The sequence below is a fragment of the Pseudochaenichthys georgianus genome, chromosome 12, assembly GCF_902827115.2.
Source record: "Pseudochaenichthys georgianus chromosome 12, fPseGeo1.2, whole genome shotgun sequence".
Lineage (NCBI taxonomy): Eukaryota > Metazoa > Chordata > Actinopteri > Perciformes > Channichthyidae > Pseudochaenichthys > Pseudochaenichthys georgianus.
In genome coordinates this window covers 28,212,425-28,227,252 of record NC_047514.1, presented here as the reverse complement: position 1 = coordinate 28,227,252, position 14,828 = coordinate 28,212,425, and the positions used below count along the sequence as shown (strand labels likewise).

The 14,828-nt window shown below is 43.0% G+C and overlaps 2 protein-coding genes across 2 annotated transcripts; one reads left to right on the top strand and one right to left on the bottom strand.

Moving 5' to 3' along the window:
- Positions 1–5,389: 5,389 nt before the first annotated feature.
- Positions 5,390–7,523, bottom strand: rpl28 (ribosomal protein L28). The gene is made up of 5 exons (XM_034096374.1): positions 7,426–7,523; positions 6,873–6,960; positions 6,151–6,274; positions 5,634–5,752; positions 5,390–5,525 (listed from the first exon to the last, which is right to left on the bottom strand). Exons 2-5 carry the CDS (start codon positions 6,951–6,953, stop codon positions 5,436–5,438), a joined length of 414 nt encoding a protein of 137 aa, XP_033952265.1. The 5' UTR covers positions 6,954–6,960; positions 7,426–7,523; the 3' UTR covers positions 5,390–5,435.
- A 166-nt stretch (positions 7,524–7,689) lies between these two features.
- On the top strand, positions 7,690–14,693 carry LOC117456472 (uncharacterized). The gene is made up of 7 exons (XM_034096373.1): positions 7,690–7,730; positions 7,978–8,088; positions 12,370–12,484; positions 12,561–12,673; positions 12,974–13,073; positions 13,303–13,424; positions 14,170–14,693. The coding sequence occupies exons 2-7, from the start codon at positions 7,998–8,000 to the stop codon at positions 14,292–14,294; spliced, it is 666 nt and encodes a 221-aa protein (XP_033952264.1). The 5' UTR covers positions 7,690–7,730; positions 7,978–7,997; the 3' UTR covers positions 14,295–14,693.
- Positions 14,694–14,828: the final 135 nt, after the last annotated feature.

Genomic DNA, 14,828 nt, shown 5'->3' with positions numbered 1-14,828 from the left:
AGGGTTTTCCCCGGGAAACAAACAATACACACAAACGCAAAAATACACAAACACACACACTCGGCGAGCTTCCCCCAGACCAGTTATCCAAACGAAAATATCTTCCCTCCGTAGTATTTTGATCATTTGCTCCGCTAATGAATCAGATCGATGGATTCCAGAGATGTTTCTCAAACATGATGACTCCGTAACAGTCAGTGGGCACCACCTAACAGCCAATCAGAATGAGAATATGTTTCACATGTGACTTATTCAAATTGCGAGTGATTGAGTGACATATGAAGGTTGTTTAGGAGAAAAAGTCGGAGAAGAAAAAGTTTGAGAGTGGCGCTCGGGAAAGGAAATTGTTGAGGGAAAAGGAGTTTGGAGACAAGCAGCTATTACAAAGCATGCCGAAGCTTACAGGTTATTTTAAATCTGTAGGCCAGGATGAGGAGGAAGGACAGATGAGTTCTGTACCGAGCGGCAGCGGTGCCGGCCGCGGGGCCTCGGGGCCAAGTAGGCCGCCTGGTTCTAATAGCGATGGAGTAGCGGGAGAGGAAAAACAGACAGGAGGGACATTATCCGTTGGAGGAGATGAGAGGACGATGAGGACTTGCTACGTGGAGGGGAGCCAACGGCAACCGGACAAATACATGAGGGAGGCCCGATACGTCACTCATCTGGAGGAGAGGACCAGGCGCGCAGAGCAGAGTGGAGAAGTGCGATCACAGGCAGGAGCTCCAACGAGCCGTGCAGGACAGAGAGTGAATACACAGACTATACAGAGATGCTGTGAGAAACCAATGTGAGTTTGGAACATTGAACAATGTAAATCTATTCTAGTAGACCTCAACGATGGAACTATGATCAGTAGAACTGGCCGTGACACGGGACCTGTAATGTTTCTGTCACTAGTTCCAGGTGCTAGTCCAAATGTCTTCTCTGACAAAGATCTTTCCTCCTGATTATTTCTCAGGAAATATAAACCACTTAATGTTTCTGAGTGTTTATAGTGGACCAGTTTAAAAGAGTAGCCTTATGTGAAAAATAACAGTAAAAGTCAGTAAACATTTTTTACATCTTGAAAAGAATAACACTTTTACCACTCGATCATATAAACACATACGACCCAGTGTCACATATGGCCAGTTTGCCTCCGTTTTCTGTAGAAATACTTTTCTCAATGTTTTAAATAAGTAGTCGCAATAATGTGAAAAATAATGACAAAGTACATTTTGAGATGAATTTAGTTGCCAGAAGTTACCCTTTTTAATGTATTTATCTAATTGTGGTTACCCTTACAACAACAACAATGTCACAAAGTTCCCTGAATGGCAGTAATTAAGCGAGTCACGTGTCTGACCAGCTGTGATCCACTGGCTCCCTTCCAGTTCAGTAAATCCCCCGGAGGTGATTGTTGCGCACAGATTGTGTCGTTCCTTTCCACTCAGTACTCACTCACAACCGGGAGAGCTGTGCTGCAGCTAATCCCTGCAACATATCAAAACTCACTTATCAGTTATTTTACAATTCACAGCATGCACTTATCCCATAGTCTAGTTTCCGGCTCAAAGAGTCCCCCAAAGTGTATGATAGAAATGTATAGTAGGGGTCCTCAGCACATAGAAACTGCCGGATGCGAACTTGCATAATTGGGCAATCACTCGCAATTTGCACAATTAGACATAAATTGCGTTAATTAGCAAAAATGATCATTTATAGGCTTCGTTGACAATAGTTAAAAAAATGGCATGGCTGATTTGGACAATTTTGGAGTGGTTTTTGGGGGTTATTGAGGATGCTGAGTACATTTCTGACATTGCCTGGATAAAAAATGGCAGTTTTGACCAGATAATGCCAATAATTGTACTCTCTGTGGGCATGCTCAATGACCCCCATAACCACTCCAAAACTATCCAAATCAGACAAGTGGTTTTTTGTTACTATTCTTTACATATGTTATAATTCCATTCATCTTAATTAATGCAATTTATGCTAATTGTGCAAATTGCCCAACATATGCAAGTTAGCATCCGGCAGTCCCCAATGTGCTGGGGACCCCTATACATTTCTATCATGAACTTTGGGGGTCTGGGGTTCACTATGCTGGCAGCTAGACTATAAGGCCACCACATCATAACTTTGTGAAAGTATGAGCCACACAGCTGGAGTTGTGTGTCTCTCCTGAATGGACACCAGGCGGATGGAGCCTAGAGATCTCTGAGCAGCAGCAGCAGCAGGGTGAGGCCGGGCAGCGCCAGCAGCCGGACGGACGTCTCCGCCTGGAGACCAGCAGCTGAGTGGTGCAGCTCGTGTCCACAAAAGGCGTGCTCCAGGAAGAGGTGGGTCTCTGCGTTGATGGCTGCCAGGAGGAAAGAATATGAGTCGCTATTACCTATGTTTTCATCTTTAAATATGTATTTCTCTTCAGTGACTTCAATGTATTCATTACAGATGTAATAGTTAGAGAATTCTATGGGAATAAATAATAACATGGGAGAAAAAAGAACATAAATCAAGTGGTAAAATTAGATTAAAAACTAAATAATAATAGTAATAATAACCAATTGGATATAAAGCAAATCAATTAACTAAACATCCAAATGTCCTATATATTCTGTGTTTAAGAGGGAACGTTTTTGCGTGATTATTAAAAATTGTAGGAATATTATTTTAAAAAATACATTATAAATAAGAAACTAAAAAGATAAGAAAAGGTCAATTAGACAGGGTAAAAATAGTTTGAAAATGAATTATTATTATTATTAAATAATTAATATAATTAAAAAATGCAAGGATAAACCCAATTAGATTCATGAAAAATAAAATAAATATACAAGCACATATCTATCTATCTTCTGGGTTCAAAGGGATAGGAACATGTGAGTTATCACGATATTAACCATTCCAGCTGGACAGTTGGGGTTATCACTGCAATAATAAACTCTTATAGGATCACTTCTCAAATTATTTGACAACCTTACATTTGATTTGCTCCATCTCATAGAAATCTGTTTTAGGCTGATTACGAACAATGAATCACTGTTTAGTGAGATCTGCAATATATGGTTTCCAGCTGTTTCCTATACATGCGATCACCTTTTGATTCAGCCCTTTCCGCCCCTCACGTGTGTCGTCCCCCCCCCCCCCGCAGATTGTGCTGTGGGCAGGCTCGTTTGAGGCCGAGTTCACTAACATTTCTTCTGCTGCTCACATGACCTGTAGCCTAACTGCAGGAGATCAATGGCAGCTGATGTTGCCACACTTTGAACGCTCTGAAAGGTTTCTGTTTGTAATGATACACACCGTGTTGGGACCACTCGTCCCACATGTGCTGGGTGTCCTCACTGTGGTGTTCATGGTGTTCATGATGATCAGGGTCTGTGGTGGAAATCCCAAAACACACAGAAATAATAATGAAAAATAAAAATGACCCCTAGGTGAGGTCAGACGTCTAAAGAGCTACAACGAGCCAGCATGGACAGGATTAAGAGGAAACAGACACAAACGAAATGAGAGAATAAGAGGAGGCGACAGCTGTTCTGACCTTGGAGACTGAGCATTTCAAATCACCAAAATACTTGATTAAACTATGCACGATAGTATATCATATCGATGATAGTCTGACTATAGTATACATCCTGTGTCTTAAGGTTCACACTCAATGTAAAGGTCTCATTTGCATATTCACAATAAGTGTGATTAAAAAAATAACAGCAACAAATAAATAGAAAAGATAAAGGGTATAGGGATAACAATGACTTTGTCGATGCACCTTTTAAATAATATAAAAATGTAACACTTAAAATGCATTAATTGTAATAGCATAGTCAAAAAAAATCCACCAAATCCACCAAAATAATATATATAAAAAAACGAAATGATGTTCTATTAACTTATTAAAACGTAATTAATGCGTCTGTTATATTTTCTTTTGCTGTGCAGGCCTCATATACTAATTTAAAATGTACGTTTTTTTACATCTTGTTTTTAAGTATAGGATACTGATGGTACATCTTGAGTAATCCTCTGAATATTAACTTGTATTATATGTTGAATATCACAGTTTCTTTGTGGACTTGCAACATAAATAAACGTTCCTTTAGACAACTACAACTTTTACTCATGCATACTTCAGACTCTACTTAGTACCATTTGAGTGATGCCAGAGCATCAGCTTGAGCTCCCTGAGGGCCTGGGTGAGGTTTTCCAGCTGGTCGTGCAGGTGGATGTTCTCCTGGATCAGTGCATGGATGGTATCCTGGAGCTCGAAGCTTCGACTTTGCAGGAGCAGCAGAGCCAAGAACATGAAGAAAAGCACCGACCTGATTCCCCTCATAGCGACTGAGCCTCCTCACGTCTTCGTCACCGAGGCCAAGCCATCCCTGCTGTCATCGTCCCACTGCGTGACACAGAGGTGCCCCGCTGTGGAAGTGATGGCTGCAGAATAACAGCTTAAACTCGGGGGGGGGGGGGACTGTTTATATCTTTCCAACGCCAGGAGTGGAAAGCTGCCAGTGGGCTGCTTAAAATCTATCCAATGTTTCCACATCAGCACTCACTGTAGCCAAAGCAAGAGCTCCGGCTTGTGTCACGATACTCCACTTCAAGTGAAAATGATATGTTTAAACTCAAGCTGTGATCAGTTCTAATAACAATAAAGGATATTTATATAGCGCCTTTCAAGGGACCCAATGTTCTGCAGTAAAGTGTCAAATCCAGTCCAGAAATAATGTGTGAACAGATGTGGCAGCTGGGTGCAGATGTTTCATGCATACAGATAACCTATAGATGAGATGGAGCTCGTGGAGCAGCCTGCTAATGAACACTGGGACACCAGAGCAGTGAGGTCAAGGGGTCGTGCAATTCAACCATGACTACAATGAAAGGGGAATTAAACTTCAACAGGCTGATGTTTGGTCGAGGTCGTTGAACAGACTGAAGTGCCCTCTGACTGACCTCTTTCAAGCCACAGCCTCATTACTACCAGTTTGCAGGATGTTTCGTGCACAGAGGATAGCATATGCACATGCCTCAAAAGCAAGTCAACTTAAGTGTAAATTACATTGATCAGACTAACCAAGTTTCCTTTATCAAATATACAGTAGTATTGCTTAAAGGTATTTGCTATCTGCTGTAAACCTAGTCAAACTATACTGATGCGAGCGTTCGTTTGTATAATCCTGACTTCGTTCTTCTTAGATTACTCACCTTCTCTATCACCGGAATTAACATCAATGTATACCTAGAAAACTGTAACATCTTCCATTGTGAATATTCCGCCTAGGAAAGATGGATTTCTACACTCACAATATACTGCATGACCGTGATGCATTATTACTTGGGAATAACTTAATAACATGTCATATCTGCATATTACAATCCACAAACATTTAAGACAATTAAGTCATTTTTTTCCAAACAAAGTTTATTGATTGATCATGTGCATCAGTTTATGCTGTCTTTGCAGCCCTGGTGCGCTTCTTCTTCACCACAACAGGCTTCTGGCTTTTCAGGATGGCACTGGTACGACGCAGAGCCGCCTGGGGAAACAAAGGACACTCAAATGATATTCCTGAAAGCTCTCCAGTACAAATAAACAGGACCATTGCAGAAAGTGATGATGTTTTAAAGTCAGGCATTGAGCTCACCATGCGCAGGTCCTTCCTGTACTTGCTCTTGCTGATGATGTGCCTCACGCTGTTGAGCGTGGCGCGAGCGTTCTTGTTGATGGTGATCTTCTCGTAGGAGCTGGCAGGTTTGTGCTGACCTGTGCAAAAACAATTTAAAGAATTAGCTGTGGCGATCCAAACATATCGAAAAACACTCCATCTTCTTAAAAAGGTGCAGAACTCATGCACATAGTTTCTTCTCCTCAAATGTACTGCTTGTTAGCTGAGTGCAGAGGCTAATGCCTTAAAACTGTCAAACCGTTTTCTTTACTTTCTGAAAATCAGAGCATGAGCAACTCTATTTAAAGGAAGCACACATCTTCAAAACGCTCCCGGTGTGTGAAATATCCTTTAAACTACAGACAGAGGTAACGGTAAAGAAAGCATTTGAACAGTGCACATCTTGACTGTCACCATTCCAATGATTTAAATACATAGTGAAGCTTTTTCTACAGACAGAGGAAGTGTCTCAAGATGACACCGTGTCAGGTTTTACCTTTACGCTTCTTCAGCACGACAACGACTCCCTTGCCATCGGCAGCTGGCTGCACACCAATGGTCTTCTTGTGCACCAAACCATTGAAGCGGAAAGAGTTCTTGGACTTCAGGTTGTTCGGCTCCTGTCACATAAAAGCAGTTTATTCAGATAAACCTGCTGGACAACTTTGGGTTGCAACATATGACTAAAAACTGCATATTGATTTCACTGCTAAGACCAGTCGCTTAAATAAGGACATGTCCTGCATTTTATTGTTTGGGTTTCTGAGACATGCAAGATGTCACTTATGATATTGATTCACTGAGATGGAAGTTGCTGTTTGTCATATTTGCAGTATGTTTGTATACATGGTGAAGTAATGTTAATGCTATCGAGTTATACTTTATACTATATATATAAAAGTTATACTACACAATTCTGATTTGGTTGAAACGTTACATCACAGTAATCCCGTTTTTTTTTTAATAAAGATTTGGCTTATTGTTTTTACAAATCCTTATTTATCTTACATTTTACAGGTGAAGACATCCTAAATTACATTTGTGTGTTGCACTCTGTGGCCGTGCTTTATTGTACACCAGTACTACTTTTTTGGAACAATTGATACAGAAATCAACTTCTAAGTACTCCACTGTAATCAAACCATTGTAAGAAGTCGTATGATGTTAAGTTGGGAAAGTTTAAGCAGAATAAAGCATATACAACTATAATGTACTCACAGTGCTGTAGGTCTGTCCGTTCCTCTTGATGAGGAAGCTGGAGCAGTTCCTGATGACCATCCACTGCAAATGGGACGACATGATGAACCTGGAAGAAATAATACAAATTCAAATGTTACTTCATTACTTAACAAAAAACAAACACCAGTAAAACGGACAACAGCCACTGCTAGCACCGGCTACCAACTGTCTCAACGTGTTCTCTTCATGTAGCTTTAAATTATACTACATCAAGTGGGGACATTTGTGCCGTTTTTGTAACAAGTTTTACAGTGTTTTAAACATTTAGCACCCTAAATATAGAAAACACATGTAGTTCGCATTGTAGCACATTTAGCTAAAGTTAGCTCCACACAACGAGGCCTAACCTGCGACGTGCTCTATATATAATATATGTATAGGATACACTATATAGGCAAATGTTCTGCCCCGTATGATTAACAACAACATACAAAACATAATAATCTTACTTAATAAGACTAAATACAAGAAGGGAGACGCAATAAATGCACTTTAATGATCATGCTTTTAGCAGCCGTTGCGACCACGTTACCTTTTAGCGGAGGAAGAGGATCCGAGAGACCGGAAGACGGTTTACGATACCTTAGTCAAAGATCACTACGCTCACACGAATACTGTTAAACAGAGAACAATACGACCAACAACACATTTTGACACATTTAAAACAAAAATATTGTGAGTTATTGTTATAGTCGTATTTTTATGTTTATTGTTACGCTATATCATGTTACAAATGTTATTTAATGGGGAACTAGTTATGTGCACACCCAGCGGATGGACACGTCCTCATCCCGTGTAGGAACGTCATTAATACGCGCCTTGTGTTTACAGACATTCGTAAGAAATGTTATTTACAAATCTCAGCTGTTTTGATCCTAAATACGGAGTTTTTATTTGTTATAACAATACGACAGCTTATGGGGGGACGAGCACATATTAAATAAGAAAGAAGTGCATTTTTGAACGCATGTTTTGTGTATGTGGTGCGAAAATGTTTACCAAAATACTGCCAGAGGTCAACATGTTGTGTATAACTGCTAATTGCAAAGTAAAAGTTGTGTTTTAACATGACACCTGCACACAGAGCCTTACTGTGAGAATAACATGGATGAAGCAGAAGATTTAGAGACACTAGGGGAAAAGCTGTACTCTCTGATTTACCCCAAACACAAGGAGAAAGCTGGGAAACTCACAGGTGAGCTGAAAACAAAAATTAAACATAACATATTAGTCTTATGTTTTCTATACTTATTAAAATGCCTTACTTTGCCCTTTTGACAATTTATTTAGATATTTTTCAGCTTTGTATATGGGAAGTATGCTATTTTGCTATGTTCCAAGCACAACCCATAACATTCCAATTTGAGTCAAATTAGGTTTAAGTAAAATGTTAAAAAAACGTTTTTTGCTAAACTCAATTTAAGTGCATTGATCAATATATATATATATATATAAATATTATAATATATACATATTTTATTTAAGAAAAAATATAACTTTGTGTGTGTCCCTTAAATAATTGTCCACCTTGTCGTATTCGGGAATCCGCCTCATTAAAGAAAGGTAATAGACTGGTGACATTTCAAAAGCAGGTTCTTTCTCTCTTTATTGGTGGATACGATACTCAAACTCTAAAGGAAGTGATTAGCTGATTTTCCTAATCAATACTTTTCTTTGGATAAGTTAGCTTACTTGCTTTTCCTAAGCTTAATATGCTTACCCTGTCGACACACACACACACACACACACACACACACACACACACACACACACACACACACACACACACACACACACACACACACACACACACACACACACACACACACACACACACACACACACACACACACACACACACACACACACACACACACACACACACACACACACACGCCATACATTTTTGCACACATTCACAGTAAATATGTATTCAGTATGATAGCTGTCTAACAGAAGTTAAATCCATTTCTCACTTAATCTGTGCTTAACCCCAAATAAAAGAACCCAATAAAAAGAGTTGGAAAATAATAGTGAAGTCACGTTGTAATAACAATAACTCATCCCTCTCGAGTTTTCCTTTTGAGCTTTGCCAAAAGCCACTGTGTCAATGTTGTCCTACTTGGGTTGCCGTCCGGTGTTGTCCAATATGGCGGACCATCTCGCACATGCGCAGTACCGATCGGGAAGGGGGACGGATCGGGTAGTGACAGTGACAACCGGTCTCCAGTCAGCACCAAGCCCCCCGGGAAGTGCGCCGGACTCTGATGAAAATATTCCTTGTGTCCAAACGGCGGTACTACTATTTCCGTATCAGTCCGGAACGTCACTGGGCCCAGAAAGACTTTTCCCCATTGACTAACATTGGGAAAGAGACGTCTGTAAATCAGCGAATCATTTAAAAAAAAACTAAATAAACTACCCAGTATGAACTATTTTATAGCCCTTATTATAATCATACGGTCCTTAAAGTTGTAAAATGCACTAAAAGCCGAATCTAGATTTATTTTCTGTCTCCATTCATTCTACTGAGCCGAGAGTGGGAGCTCGGGGGGTGGGGCTTAAGGGGCGCATGCTCTGTGAGTGCACATACGGGTTCTTCTGCTCTGACAGCTAGGCATGATGGGTAATCTGTGACGTTTCGCTCTCTCAAAAGGTGGGCCATTTTGTCTTCATGCGCCAATGAGCAGCTCTCATAGGAAAGAACGAGACCCCGCAACTAATTTGGTCATCGATTTTAATCTATTAAGTCGATTAGTTGTTGCACCCCTAATCCAGTTCTTATTATACATCCATGGTCAGACTCAGCACCGATGCATACTCGCTGATGGCTTGATAGCCCACTCCCCCTCCACACCGCTCCACACTCGTTGGTTTGGAACAGCACTTAATGTGGCGGACCCTCCGCGTGAACGCGCAAACAGAGGGGTAGTGTGTAGGGGCCGTTGTTAACATCGCAATTTATCAGTTGTATTGCCGAGAGATAGGAGGAGGACATGTTGCTGGCTTGCAGTCCGAGTAGACAAGAGAAAGATAAAGGAAGGAGGACACACTATATACCCCGGAGGTACAGTAGGCATTAGTGTCCGTGCGGAACAATACCCCCAACCTGTAGTTCCATGATTGAATTATGTAACCCAGTGTATTAATAAGTGATCACTACACAAGCCCCCCCAGAATTCAAACATGGCACAATCCTCGCATCCGGGAGGAAGAACCACAGGGGCCGAGGAGGGTGAGGTTGCAGGCGAGGGCCGGCCCACGGAACGGGCCGTTGTAAGGTGGCCACAGGAACGGGCCGTCGTAAGGGGGCCGCAGGGGGCCTCGATATGCGTTGAGGGGAACGAAGAACACAAAGTCCTCGGCAGGCGTTGAGGTATCCCCGGGAGGCAGGAGCAGTCTCCCCGGGAGGAAGGAGCGCGGGCAAACGCGCAGCGGCGGCGGGCACAAAGTTCTCGACAGGCGTTGAGGTATCCCCGGGAGGCAGGAGCCGTAGACAGAGGAGAGGCCAGACAGGGTCCCGAAACGTGCCACCCATGGGCCGATGAAAGCATGGGCGACGTCCGAAACTGTCGAGGCGACCCGTGAGCCACGGTTAGAGGAGAAGCCATGCAGGGTCCAGTAGTGCGCCACCCAGGCGCCGATGAAAGCGAGGGCGACGTCCGAAGCCGCTGCCGAGGCGAGGGAAGAGGCCAGACAGGGTCCCGGAGCATGGCACCCATGGGCCGATGAAAGCATGGGCGACGTCCAAAACTGTTGAGGCGAGACGGAGTCCAGAAGTGCGCCACCCAGGCGCCGATGAAAACGTGGGCGACGTCCGGAACCGCCGTCGAGGTGATGAAAAAGTGAGAGTGTCCACACGAGGTCAACCGGCCGGTCGAACCTCCTCTCAGGCACCGGAAAAAGCCCAAAAGGGTCGTCCTGTCCACTATCAAACAGGTAGGTGAAAATGTGAGATTGTCCACACGAGGTCAACCGGCTGGTCGAACCTCCTCTCCGGTACCGTAAAAAAATTGTTAACAGTCAGATGTTAACACGTCGTTAGTTGCTAGTCGTTAGTTGCTAGCCGTTAGCTGCCGCTGTTAGCCGTCATCGTTGTTATCCGTTAGCTGCTAGCCGTTGTTAGCTGTCGTTGCTAGCCGTTAGCTGGTGCCCCCACCAGGGAAGGTGCCGCTGCGTGTAGTGGCCAGCACCTCAGGGGTAAATTGCCGGGCGGCCAAGAAGAACCGGTCAGCTTCTTCGGCTAAAGCGCGTGGCTCAACACTAGCCGTGTTAGCTAGCGTAGCCTGGACACGCAGCCGCATGTCCCGAAGAAACAGTTCCATGAAGTAGAAGTCGGGTTCTTCCGTACCTAGCAGGTCGTGTATCGTCTCCTTGTAGTCGGAAGGCTTGCTGTCTTCCAGTGCCGAGACGATGCGGGAATGGCGAGCGAGGTCCTCAGCCATTCCGTGGGGGGGGCACCGAGCCGCAGTCTGTGTACACGTGGCAGCCACGGACGTCTCCAAAATTCTCCGGCAGTTTGCGAAAAACGGCCTCTCTAGCCATGTTCGGTCCAATCTCGGAAACTTCAGCGAGACTTACGTCAGGGTCACCAGTGTAGTGCCGAGAGATGGGAGTCGGAGACGGTGCATCGAAGGTGCAAAAGGGAACTTTATTATGGAGCAGAAAAGGATATGTTGCTGGCTTGCAGTCCGAGTAGGCAAGAGTATATACCCCGGAGGTACAGTAGGCATTAGTGTCCGTGCGGAACAATACCCCCAACCTGTAGTTCCATGATTGAATTATGTAACCAGTGTATTAATAAGTGATCACTACACAGTGGATGTTTGCTGGAACTACTTGTAAACAGCGTGTTTCCTGACGGACACACGCAGCGTTGAGACCGGTCAGGTAGAGACCGGTCTCAAGTCAGCACCGATGCAGACTCGCTGTTTGAGGGCTTGATAAGCCACTCCCCCTCCACACCGCTCCAGACTCGTTGGTTTGCAACAGCACTTCATGTGGCGGACCCTACGCGCAAACGGAGGGGTAGGGTGTAGGGCGTGGTTTGGGATTGGGCCATAGAGATGGTGTATTAAGGTGAAAATCTGACGCAACAAGATATATAAAGATGTCAGTTTGGAATTTGAGGAATTAAGATGAACAGTTTTTACTATTTTCTGACATTTTAAACTAGAAAACTCACAAAAGGTGTTAATTTAAGCATCAAAACGCACAAACTACTTTAAAGCTCTTAAGTGGTTAGTGTCAAACTATCCTATCTACAAAATCATTTGAATGTTTGTTTACATCATTTTCAGTTCAAGAAGAAGGAGTCAGGCAGGTCAGGTCAGAGGCCTGTTTCTGGCCCTGGAGTTTCTAAATAGAGTTTTGAATGTAAAATCATTTTCTGGAGATGTGCAGTACCTTGAGCGGATCAAATCAGAAAGTAAATGATAAATGATCATAAAACCAGAGTTCCCACCCCTCTCTTCAGGAATGCTGCTGGAGCTCCCGAGACCGGTCCTGGGTCTGATGCTGCAGGATAAAGCCTCACTGAACGCAGCCGTGGAGAAGGCCCTCGGAGCCCTGCAGCGGGCCCAGGAGCCCAGGTACGCCCACCAGGTGTTTGCTGTGTGTTAGATTCTTAAAAACATTGTATATATTTGACCCTTTGCCCTCCTGCAGCAGGGTGCCGTGTAAGGAGGAGGACGAGGTGTCTGCGTCCTCGGACTCTGTGGGGGAGCAGCTGTTTGAGCTGGTGGATGTTTTCAACACCGGACACTCCCAGAAAATCACAGGTGAGCCGCTGATCCTGAGACACATAATACATATCCTTAGACACCAAACAACATCAGCATGTTTTCACATCTATGTAATGCATGTGCCCTTCCCTGCTTGGTGTTAGCTGTAACTCGGCCCTTCATTGTGTTTATTGTCAGCCATTCTACAGTTGTTCTGTCTTCACGGTCAACTTTTTAGTTCAGTTTTATTTTCTATTTTAAGATGTTAATATTTATGTTTGTTTATTTTTTACTCTTAATTTTAAACGTTCAAACTAATGTGTAATGTACGGAAATACCCTAACCCTTCTCTAAAAGGTATGCTACTGGAGCAGCACAAGGACGCAGTGTTACATCTCCTATCAGATCCACATCTGCTGGAAGAGCAGGTGACCTTCGCACTGAAGACTCTTCAAGAGTATGTGGTGTATTACTCGTGTTGCATTTCAAATCTACAAAATAAAAGATTAAGAAATATTCTAAAGAACGGAATCATTCATGAAATTATCATTTTAAATCAACATTTTAATGTAGAGCAGTCTCTTTGGAAAATCTCAATTGAAGTTTGTAAAGATATGCCATCCCCAAATATTCATTTCTTAAATGATCGTTCATGTTTGAAATAATATTCCTGCCTCCTCCGTCAGGCAGAACATGGAGGAGACGGACGTTAGTGACTGGTCGGACGCTGAGGACACAGAGAGGCTGGGGGAGAAGATATTCTCTCTGGTGGAGGGGCTGGACCCTCTGCATGCTCATGGCATCACAGGTGACCTGAGGCTCTGTAGGGGCGTCTCCTGTTAGAATCAGGGCGCTGTTTTGGCATTCTTATGTGGTCTCCGTACAAAGTGAATAATTCTATGGGTACCTACGTTTTAATGTATTCAGCTACTGTTAAGGAAATATTAGCTTAGGTACTAGCCTTTGACCCAGTCCACCATTCTTTACCCCCCCTGTCTCTCTGCCCATGGCACAGGCAGGCTACACAAGATGGTTTACTGGCTAGGGACATCTGGTAGTCCACTTTATCAGGTATATATGTCCCTTTGGTATACATTCTTAAGCCGGGGACAAGAGTTATAGTGCTTAGGCCTGTTTTATATTGTTATGATTAATGTTGATTGTGCCCATAGAACTAGTTAAAGTCTCCGACTGGAAGAGAGATCTTCTGAATTGGTCGGGCAGGAGCTGTCCCCTCGTGGTTGCAGCACATCTCAATTCTCCTGCCGTAATTTTGAATAAACCTTCAGTCTCACATCAAATTCCAGCTCTACCTGGTTCTCGCTGTGTTCCGAGTCCTTGCTCCAGAAGTTTCTATTTCACCTACTAAAAACAAAAGAAAACCAGAACAATATAAGATGTGTAGTTCTGTATGTAGCACTTCTACTGGTGTACCCATGTTGCTAACACAGGATTCCTGCTGTTCTGAGTAAGCATCTCAAGTAGCTTTGGATACAAGTGTCAGCTAAATAAAAGGACACATATTTAATGAACACTGTTCCATTGTTGTGCAGGTATGCTGCTGGAGATGGAGCCCGCTGCTCTCCTTCAACTGCTCAGCAACCACACCCTGCTGCAGGCAGCTGTTCAGAAAGCTCAAGCAGCCCTGCACCCACGGAGCCAAACTCTCTGCACTTAAACAAGGGCAGCATTTGAAACACACACCAAGACATTTATAATGATCATATAACGCTGGGAACAGCTTGCACGTCACTCCAAGAGATCATGGTAATACAAGTCCCTTTGTTTTACACTGATTGCTGAGCGCATTTTGTGAGTCTAAGTTTGATTGATTTGATTTACTGTAAATAATTGAAGAGTTGAGAAAGCACAAATTGATATTGCCCCCTTACTTTCATCAGAATCATTGTTGATAGAATGTTTACTGTAAAGTAAAAAAAAAGTGCTTATCTAATGTTTGCCAACAGAAATGCTGTGACAATTGATCAGATAGTTTTTGTACTGTACATAATGACGTGGTGAACTGTCTTTGCTAACAGAAATACAGCAGATTATATAAATGGAGGACCAACTTCAACATTGTCACACTGTGTTTAAATCGCATTTGCATAAACTGTATCTAACAGTAGAGATGAAATGATAATCTATGAATCAAACCTGTAATCCCCTCCATCACCATCTGAATTTACAATACACGGAGGAGGAATAGTTT

Excerpts from the sequence above, each read along its gene's own strand:
- rpl28 (XM_034096374.1), bottom strand. The coding sequence starts at position 6,953 with ATGTCGTCCCATTTGCAGTGGATGGTCATCAGGAACTGCTCCAGCTTC. Across the intron at positions 6,275-6,872 it reads ACGGACAGACCTACAGCACT|GAGCCGAACAACCTGAAGTC; the intron begins GTGAGTACATTA and ends TTTATGTGACAG. Across the intron at positions 5,526-5,633 it reads ACAGGAAGGACCTGCGCATG|GCGGCTCTGCGTCGTACCAG; the intron begins GTGAGCTCAATG and ends TTGTTTCCCCAG.
- LOC117456472 (XM_034096373.1), top strand. The coding sequence starts at position 7,998 with ATGGATGAAGCAGAAGATTTAGAGACACTAGGGGAAAAGCTGTACTCT. Across the intron at positions 8,089-12,369 it reads GAAAGCTGGGAAACTCACAG|GAATGCTGCTGGAGCTCCCG; the intron begins GTGAGCTGAAAA and ends CCCTCTCTTCAG. Across the intron at positions 13,074-13,302 it reads GCACTGAAGACTCTTCAAGA|GCAGAACATGGAGGAGACGG; the intron begins GTATGTGGTGTA and ends CTCCTCCGTCAG.